The sequence below is a fragment of the Salvia hispanica genome, chromosome 5 (genome assembly GCF_023119035.1).
Source record: "Salvia hispanica cultivar TCC Black 2014 chromosome 5, UniMelb_Shisp_WGS_1.0, whole genome shotgun sequence".
Lineage (NCBI taxonomy): Eukaryota > Viridiplantae > Streptophyta > Magnoliopsida > Lamiales > Lamiaceae > Salvia > Salvia hispanica.
Genome location: NC_062969.1, coordinates 20,258,994 through 20,268,337, shown reverse-complemented (window position 1 = coordinate 20,268,337; position 9,344 = coordinate 20,258,994). Strand labels below are relative to the sequence as shown.

General features: G+C 39.6%; 4 protein-coding genes across 7 annotated transcripts; 1 reads left to right on the top strand and 3 right to left on the bottom strand.

Moving 5' to 3' along the window:
* Nucleotides 1–328: 328 nt before the first annotated feature.
* On the bottom strand, nt 329–1,533 carry LOC125191267. The gene has a single exon (XM_048088783.1). The coding sequence runs from the start codon at nt 1,492–1,494 to the stop codon at nt 535–537; it is 960 nt and encodes a 319-aa protein (XP_047944740.1). The 5' UTR covers nt 1,495–1,533; the 3' UTR covers nt 329–534.
* Nucleotides 1,534–2,907: 1,374 nt separating this feature from the next.
* On the top strand, nt 2,908–3,351 carry LOC125189593. Its single transcript, XM_048086855.1, has one exon. It carries the CDS (start codon nt 2,908–2,910, stop codon nt 3,349–3,351), a length of 444 nt encoding a protein of 147 aa, XP_047942812.1.
* Nucleotides 3,352–6,396: 3,045 nt separating this feature from the next.
* Nucleotides 6,397–8,469, bottom strand: LOC125187501 (DNA repair protein XRCC3 homolog). 4 transcript variants are annotated; one of them, XM_048084099.1, is made up of 3 exons: nt 7,533–8,469; nt 7,075–7,244; nt 6,397–6,906 (listed from the first exon to the last, which is right to left on the bottom strand). In XM_048084099.1, exon 1 carries the CDS (start codon nt 8,434–8,436, stop codon nt 7,618–7,620), a length of 819 nt encoding a protein of 272 aa, XP_047940056.1. In that variant the 5' UTR covers nt 8,437–8,469; the 3' UTR covers nt 6,397–6,906; nt 7,075–7,244; nt 7,533–7,617. The 4 variants fall into 4 exon arrangements, with proteins under 4 accessions (XP_047940056.1, XP_047940055.1, XP_047940058.1 ...); XM_048084098.1 differs by having other exon boundaries at nt 6,397–6,764; XM_048084101.1 differs by having other exon boundaries at nt 6,397–6,764; nt 7,131–7,244.
* LOC125189592 (RNA exonuclease 4-like) lies at nt 6,518–6,898 on the bottom strand. The gene has a single exon (XM_048086854.1). It carries the CDS (start codon nt 6,896–6,898, stop codon nt 6,518–6,520), a length of 381 nt encoding a protein of 126 aa, XP_047942811.1.
* Nucleotides 8,470–9,344: the final 875 nt, after the last annotated feature.

Genomic DNA, 9,344 nt, shown 5'->3' with positions numbered 1-9,344 from the left:
TTACTTGTGCTGTCGAAAAGTAGCGAGCAATTTGGCAAATACGTTTCATTTCACTTGCAATATATTCGTTGGAAAATTACTAATAATTTTTCTTTTTACTTAAATAGTTTCCATATATCTCTTACCAAGTGAAAGTGGAATCATATATTGAATTGATATTTTGTAAGTTCCGACTTTCGGATCATTGCATCATGAGAAAGAATTCTAAAATTTGCGAAGGCATGTCACACACATATGGTTAGCCTCACCACGTACTTTTGAATGACCAAAGGCATAAAAAGGCTTTTCACAAAGTGTGAGAGTTATGCAAAACATGAATGGAGATGGAGAAGAGAATCCGTAAAAGCATTGAGAGGCCGAATTCATGCTCTATACAATTACCAATGGCAATTGAATAAACAGAAGCTCACCCAACAACACAACAACATACTTTAGTGTTTTTAATTCTTGATGAATATACATATAAATCGTATATAATCACTGTATCAATAATCTCTCTATCCCCAACAACAAAACCAAAAATCACAAACTTTATCAGGGTATATGATAAAGTTTAGAGGGCTTCAAATCCCTAGTGACATTAAAATAATTCAAGGTAGATATCCACTTGTCCTGCGTCTTGAGCAGGTGCACCGCGACCGTGTCCGGCCAGAGCTCGTGCGTGCACCCTGTGGGCGGGTCGGGGAAGTTGTACATAGACCATTTCGCGTTATGCCTATTCCTCCCGCGGTGGCCCTCGCGCATCCAATCCCCGAACACTAGATCCTCGGGACCTTCCACGTGCTTCTTGGGAACATCCGACTCCCTAATCCACTCCACGATATCCCACGACACCAGATACCCCATCCCGGACATATAGTGCACGAACGGATCCATGCTAGGGCACGGGATCACGTATCCGTAGTACAAGTCCAGGCGTGGCAACGGCTTCAGGGAGTCCACCAGGTTTTGTAGGCGGAAATATACGTCGTCGTCCCCTTTCATCACATAGTGGTACGGCGGGTATGGCGAGGCTGTGGCGTTGGCGTTGTCGAGCAGCATCTCCGGGAGGCTGGAGAAGTAACTATAGGTCTTTCCCTTGTTCATATTCTCCTGGCAGTCGAGGATGATGATGTCGTCGTATCGCATGATCTCAAGCGCCACCAGGACCTTCTGGTCCTCCTTAGTCAGGTTGCAGAAGATGAACTTCACATCGATGTGGGCCCCCGAGACAGGTTGCGTCCCGTAGATCATGCGGAGGAAATGGCGCTTGTGGTAGTGGTCGGGGAGCGTGAGGATTCCGAGTAGTATTCGGATCTCATCGTCATCGTTGGCCGTTGAGGGGAGTGCTACATCGATAATATGACTTTGAGAATAATTTATGGCGCATTTTCCAAAATTTACGAGGCTTTCGCTGCGGATTTCGTTGATGGAGGCTATGACGCAGAGGAGCGCCACGAGGATGAAGCACGACGCTATGAATCGCCGGCCGTCGAGGACTGCGCTCGGCTTCATTGTTGTAGCGACGTCGATTTTGTGATGAGATATAAATGTATAGAGTTGTGGTTAGTTAAAGTGGCGTTTCTTTTGCTTGGATATAAAGATTTTATGTTGGCTTTTTATTGACTTTTTATTTTTATTTTTATTTTTGAGGCGTAAGGAAAGGCGAAAGAGGGATATTAATTAATGGGGTTGAGCCTAACGTTATGGTCACTCAATTGGAATAATTAGGTAGTTTTGCATGAGCTCGTGAACGTGGCTTGGATTCTTAATTTCTATGGCCGTGGATTGAATTTCAAGCCATTGACTGCCTAATATATAATGATATTATGAGATATGCTTTTAGTGATCCAAGAAAGTAAGGTTGACGAAAGTATTACTTCCTCTCCTTCTCCGTCCGCCAAAAATGTTACTAGTTTCCTTTTTTTTTTTTTTTTTTTTTTTTTCTGTCCGTCAATACTTTTTACAATTACCTTTTTTTCTCTTTTGTCCCTAAAAATTTGTTATGTATTTTCATTTTCGTTTGTTCCTAAAAATTTGTCAATTTTCATTTTTACTATTTTTGGTAATGGACCTCGCATTCCACTAACTCATTCACACTCATATTCTATTATAAAACTAATACTCCCTCCGTCCCACTTAAAATGAAACATTTGGGAATCGGCACGGGATTTTATGTAGTGTTGTTTTGTGATTTGATGAGGAGAGAGTAAAGTAAGAGAGATGAAAAAGTAGAAATAGAGTTGTTTCCATTTTAGGAAACGTTTCATTTTTAAAGGGACAAACACAAAAGGAAAACGTTTCATTTTTAATGATGGGACAGGGGGAGTATATAAAAGTAAGACTCAAATGCCATTAAGGGCATCCGCAATGGGGCGGACGATGCGACAGACGATGCATCGTCCGTCGCATCGTCAGCCATTGCAGCACCACGGACGATGCGTCGTCCATTGTCCGCGCCCTTGACATAGTCCGCGGACGATGTGCGTCCTCCGTGGCATCGTCAGCCACTGTGGCGCCACGGACGATGCAACGCGTTTTTTTTTTTTCCAATTTCTTTTTCTATTTAAACACCTCAATTCTCTACCATTTCTCACATCTTCCAATTTTCCATCTCCCAATTTTTCTCTCTCTCATCAAATATCACTTTCCATTTTTCTCACTACAAAAAATGAATCCCAACGGCGATGATTGGAATACATCGGAAGGCATTACCCGGGCCTTGACTCGAGCCTTATTCGATTGCGTTAACGAAGCCGCGGGGGAATGCTTGGCATAAATGGAGCGTGAGCGTGCAGAGGCAGAGCAGGCGGCGGTGGCGCGTGTCCCTCGGCCGATTCGACGTCGGGCGTATGCCCCCGCGAGCACGACGTAGCTCACGAGCGTCTGTTCGCGAACTATTTTTCCGATCAACCACGGTAGGGCCCGATGGTTTTTCACCGCCGTTTCAGAATGCGGCGAGATGAGTACTTCACGTATCGGGAAGATGGCATCAGCAGACCCGAACTTACGTCGGTGCAGAAGTGCACGGTTGCGTGCTGGCAGTTGGCGTACGGCACCACGGCGGATATGTTCGACGAGTACCTGCACGTCGGGGAGACAACTGGCCGCGAGTGTCTGAAGACTTTTTGTAAGGGAATTGTGGAGGCTTTCGGCGACACATATTTGCGAAGACCGACTGCTGATGATTGCCAGAGGCTGATGAGGATGCACGAGATGGTGCACGGCTTCCCTAGAATGCTAGGGAGCGTCGACTGTATGCACTGGGAGTGGAAGAATTGCCCGACGGCGTGGAGAGGCCAATTTACTAGTGGCTACAAGGGCAGCCACCCGAAGATGATCCTCGAAGCCGTCGCTAACCACCGGCTCTAGATCTGGCATGCATACTTCGGTGTAGCCGGGTCGAACAACGACATTAATGTCCTCAACTCGTCCACCCTCTTCGCCGATCAATGCAGGGGTCGCGGCCCGGCCATCCAGTTCACTGCCAACGGACGCCAACATCATATGGGGTATTACTTGGCCGATGGCATATACCCAAGGTGGCTGTTTTTTTGAAGACGATCAGCTGCCCAATGGGTGAGAGGAGAGTGTTGTGCGGCAAAGCAGGAGGCTGCGCGGAAGGATGTGGAGCGGGCTTTTAGTGTACTCCAATCGCGGTGGGCAATAGTGAATGGTCCGGCGTGTATGTGGTTCAAGAATGTCATCGTCGACGTCATGTATGTGTGCATCATCTTGCATAATATGATAGTCGAAAATGAAGTTGAAGATGTCACCGATTGGGTCGATGATGAAGCCGGATCTAGCTCCAGCACGGCGACCCCACCTGTCGCTCGAGGATTACCGATGGGCTTCAGTGAGGTTCTAGTTAGACAGACCCCAATGCGCAGCTAACAAGACCATACTCAGCTCATGAACGACATGATTGAAGAAGTTTGGAACCGCAACCGCCGTTGAGAATTTGTAGTTTTTTTTATTTCGTAGTGTAATGTTTTAATTTTAATGAAATGAAGTTTTTTTTCCAAATTTTGAAGTATTTAAATATTCAAATAATAGATAAAATGCTTAGGGCGGGCTATAGTCCGCCCCATTGCAGGTGGAAGGGGGGAAGATAAAATGTTAATGTGGCGTATAGGGCGGGGCTTAGGGCGTCGCATCCTCTGCCCCATTGTGGATGCCCTAATTTTTTCAACCCACTTTTATTGCTACATTTCTTAAAACCTCTGTCGGGTCAAATGGTGACAAATTATAAGGGACAGGGGGAGTACTAGTATATTGTAATGGACTCTAAATTACACTAACTCATTCACTCACATTTTATTATAAAACTAACTCCATTTGTCTCGCTTTAGGAGTCCCAGTTACTTTTCTGCACTCATTTTATAAAAATGATACTTCCTCCATCCCAAAATAAGAGTCACACTTTATCATTTTAGCCAGTCCCATAATAAGAATCACACTTTAATTTTACTCTAAATAATAAGTAGATCTCACGTTCCACTAACTCACTTCATTCACATTTTATTATAAAATCAATATAAAAAAGTAGGTCTCATATTTAAAAAAACATTTCTAACCAAAGTTGAGTACAAGATGAAGAAAGTTGATTAATGGATGAAATGATTACATCATTTAATTTTGAAATTGGATTCTTTTTCAGTGTATTTGTGGGGAGTTCTGATTTTTAGTTTTTATTCAATAATAGAAGATGGTCTCAGACTCTCATGTGATTTCTGTGTTTAACCAGAATGCTTGATTAAATCAATGAAGTGGCTACACTATAAGATGAATTGTTTCTCATCTTTGATACTTTATTGAATTAATAAAAATAGGTGAAGGTATTACATTGTAAAATTACGAAATGTGATTATATTATGACGTGATTACATTGCGTAATTGTGAATTTAAGTGCATTTGTAATGAGTTCGTTTTTTTATGAATGCAGAAAACAGGCAGGAATGCATCAACAACACACGCATAATACGAAGAGGCGAGCAAAAACAATGATATATTGATGTTGAAAAAATATACTCCAGTAGATTACCTAAAAAAGAATAATATAATTCTTGGTTTATGTTTTGGGGTAGGGATACAATCATACTTTTAATTACAATCATATTTGATAATTTATGGTAAATAGTATGATACATTCTGTTTTACTAAAAAAATTTTAAAAAAATTCTGAACTACTAAAATAAATTCTCTATTACTCCTAACAAATAATAATAATAATAATAATAATAATAATAATAATAATAATAATAATAATTTCTGTTTTCAATATTGAGAAATTTTCAAGTAATATTACCCAAAAAGTTATTTTTTATACCATATAATAATTTTACTCTCTTGAAAATAAATAATTTAGATAATACAAAAAAATTGAGATAATAAAAAGAAATCGATTGAATATTAAATCTAAGTTAATGTAATTATTTATCGCACCCTCAATCTAAAAGTTCTGGAGCCGTCACTGTGGGCCCGGACCCACATTTATTCATTTTTAATTCCCTATTCTTCCACAAGAGCACAACATCCACACCAATATTCTTCCGCAAGAGCATGCTCTTACACCATTCAAGAGTCCCACAGTTCTATTATTCAATTTAAATATTTAAATTACTAAAAACATTTTCATATTAAAATGCATTCAAAATACCTGAAATACTATTACAAATTACTAAAAAAATAAAAATTACATAATTAAATTCCTAAAAATTGAGATCGGGAGAGTTGTTTGGTGTAGTGTGATTTTTTGTGTTGAAATGGGGTGTTTATGGATGAAAGTGTGAATTTTATGATAAAAATAATGAAAAAATAAATTAAAAGTGTGGAGAAAACGGATATATTTTATTGGGAAGTGGGAAATTTTTTTTTTTATTAAATCTAAATTTTTCAGATTTTTTCAAATTTAAAAAAAAAATAATGAAAAATGATAAACCAACGGCCAACCAGAGCATGCCACGTCGGCTGCTCGTGCTTTTGCCGTCAGCAAGAGCACCGATGCGGATGCTCTCATGCTCGTATTTGTATAATCAAACATCCTCTTCTATGCTACCAAGGGGTTATGGGCATTATTTTTACGAGGGCTAGCATATTATCATCATGTTCCTTTGTGTTTCAGTTTGCTTTTTGATGATGATGGTTATGCAGAGATGATTGAAATGGTATTGTTTGTTAGCTTCAATTTTTGTTGCTACTATTCTTCATTGAAAGACCTCTGTCATCTCAGAGGCGTTACCTGGTGAATCCAAGCATACAGATAGCATAGATGACAGAAAAATGTATCTTTTCCTGCAATTAGGAATTGTGAAACAAAATATTTCTAATAAAGAAGCTTTAAATGTGTATGTAAAATGTGTTTCTGGGTATAATTCAACAGTACCATAGCTTTTTGATTCCAAGTAAGTAATCATATCAACAGGAAAGCATTGAAGCGCAGCTAATCAGCCAATATCTGAATCCATATACATTTGATTAGGTAATTGCATATATACATCCCTTTACATAATGACACCTATGAAATAATGCAGAAATATTATCTGTAGACACCAAATGGCGGATATTTTGCAGTATCCCTAATGAAAAACTCGGGGCGTTCAAACTCCAAGCATTTTAAATCATGTTCAAGGCCATGGCCAACGAGGATTCGAGCTTTTCCAGTTCTAGACTGGATCTTCCATATCGGCTCCCCATTGCATAAGTAGTCTTGAATCTTCTTCCCAACTTGTCTAACTGGCGTTGCATCCCTCAAATACTCCAGCCTTATGCCAGTCGTCTCGTACCTGTAGTTGGTGACAGGAAGGCTTAGCTTGACATAGGTGTGGAAAATGATATTTTCATTCTCATCAATGAGGCAGACTCTTGCACAGAGGTCTAGTGAGCCATCACTGCCTCCTCCCACCATTTTGCAAGCCATAGACACCACTAGAAAACAGAAGTAACACAAGAAGTGTTTTTTTTTCAATTGGACTTGAGAAACAATGAACATGCACTAAAACAAGAGATAGCAAAGCTAAAACTCAACTCTTTGACAATCCTAAAATGAAGAGAGATAAAAAAACAACTAAGAGAGGAGGCCAAGAAACAAAAGACCTTCAAGAAATGGTTTATTGAACCAAAATCAGCACATTTCTTCAAAAAAAAGGAACCTAGGCCTCAATAAAGAATCCAACCAATCTATGTAGGTGGGAAGAATCTGTTGAGATTGAATGGCAATGCGTAGAACTCCTCGTCTGCATAAGTTACCACAAACCAGTACGAATCTGCATTTAGCAGAAATCAAATGTTAAGGTTTCAGCAATATCAGAAACCAACAAATCAATGCCATCTGAAAATCAGCAAAAAAATAATCCATCGTTTACAGATAACACAACTAACAGTGTTCATTTAGTTTTTGTTTGCTTTGATATCATATTTTGTAGTATAACAGGAATTTTCTCATTGTATTTGAACACGAACACGTTCAAGACTAGTACAATAGAACATCGAGGCACTGCATTAATCATAACAAGTTCATCTTGAAAGACAAAGCTAGCAAATACAGATCTTACCCAAAATTTGGCTTCTGTCATCAATAATCGATCGATTATGCTCTGTTCAAAACGAAATAGCCATTTCGACCCGAATCATCATCTGTCAAACTCCAAAAAGCCCTTCTCTTCTAATGACAAATTCACAGGAAGAATCTGGCAAATGAGGTGCAAACACAACCCTCAAGAATCTCCTGGTCTGCACATTATCATCTCCCACTCTATCCTCCTCTCTCCACATGAACAACCTTGTATTCACACAATTCGCCCACGACAACCCCAAAGCCGCGCAGACCTTCCTCCCCGAAGTGCACAAAGATACAGGATTCCCTATCCTAAGATTATCAGAAGACTCAATTACATCCGTCACTTGGTTTGTCAGCACAACGGCCAACCCGAATTTCCGTGCATAGAATTTCAATTTGGATGATATCTTGAAGAACAAACCCGATCTCCGCTTCAATTCGGGTGCGGTGTTGTCAAACTCCCCTCGGAACAATGCCGCTACGGAGTCGATTACAATAAGCTTGATGTTGGATTTGGGGATGAGAATATCTAAGCGAGGCAATACGTCGAACAGGTGATCGACAGAATGTAGGGGCTCGATGAAAATCCGATCGAGCGGGTTATGGGGGGAGTGGGGTCTGTGAAATAATAGCTGGTGGATGCGACGGAAGGGGAATGGGAATTCAGAGTGGAGGTATAGGGAGGCGGCGGCGAGGCCTCCGTCGGAAACTGGGAGCTGTGCGGCGAGAAGGAGCTGAAGCGCAAGCTGTGTTTTTCCGGAGCCGCTCTCGGCGACGATTTCGGTGATGCTCTCGCAAGGAATGCCGCCATGGAGGAGGCGATCGAGGATGGGGCAACCGAGGGTGAGCTTGGCGGTTTGGGCGGGAAGAGGGCGGCGCAGGAGCTCTCCCGGTCTCATTTCTTAGGTTATTTTTTAATTTTTCCCTCCCAGTCACATCTGTTAAACAAACACAAAATAATCTGTAATTAAATGGACAATTTTATTCCAAATATACAATTCACTGATTTAGCATTACTCTGCAAAAATAATATAGGGAAATTTGATCCGATTACATGTCTGCGGTGGAAAATAGGTGAAAGGAAGCGATGCAAAACCCTCAATTGAATGATTTAATTTTTTGTGATATACACAATGGATAACGGGTCTTCTAAGAGCATCCGCAATGGTGCTTAGGCCAGCAATAGGCCAGCCATTTTCTCCCCTGCCACGTCAGCAACACTAAAAAATCTGGGTTAATATCAAAAACGATATTTTGAGACGAAAATGCCCTTTTGAGGGGTTTTGGGGGTTTGGGCAATTTGGTCTTTTCACACTTTTAACATTTTAAATTTGATATTATTTTAGTTTTGTACTAAATCTGATATTATTTCACTTCCCTTTTGTCATCCTTCACTTTGTTTCTTTATTTCAATTTAGATTTAATTTTACAAAATTAAATTTTAAATTTCAGTTTTTAAATATCAATAAATTTTTTTAATTATAAAAATTATTAAATAACAAAAATTATTAGTCATAATCAATATTTGATAGTGTCTAATATTTAATCAATAAGATATAACAACGTCTTAGTTTTAATTAATATTTACTAGCTTTAATCATAAATAGACAATATAACACGATTTATTCTGAAATAAATATGCGTATAATGTAAGACTAATATAATTTTCGTTTATTAATTTGAAAACAATCAATCAAAATGACTAGAAAATTTCAACAAAAATACTCCTATACAAAATTTTTAGTCGACTTCATAATATTCAATCACAAGCAATTATAACAACCGAACGAAGGCTAAATAGAATAGC

Coding starts and splice junctions, on each gene's coding strand:
- LOC125189593 (XM_048086855.1), top strand. CDS start 2,908: ATGGTTTTTCACCGCCGTTTCAGAATGCGGCGAGATGAGTACTTCACG.
- LOC125189592 (XM_048086854.1), bottom strand. CDS start 6,898: ATGGCTTGCAAAATGGTGGGAGGAGGCAGTGATGGCTCACTAGACCTC.
- LOC125187501 (XM_048084099.1), bottom strand. CDS start 8,436: ATGAGACCGGGAGAGCTCCTGCGCCGCCCTCTTCCCGCCCAAACCGCC.
- LOC125191267 (XM_048088783.1), bottom strand. CDS start 1,494: ATGAAGCCGAGCGCAGTCCTCGACGGCCGGCGATTCATAGCGTCGTGC.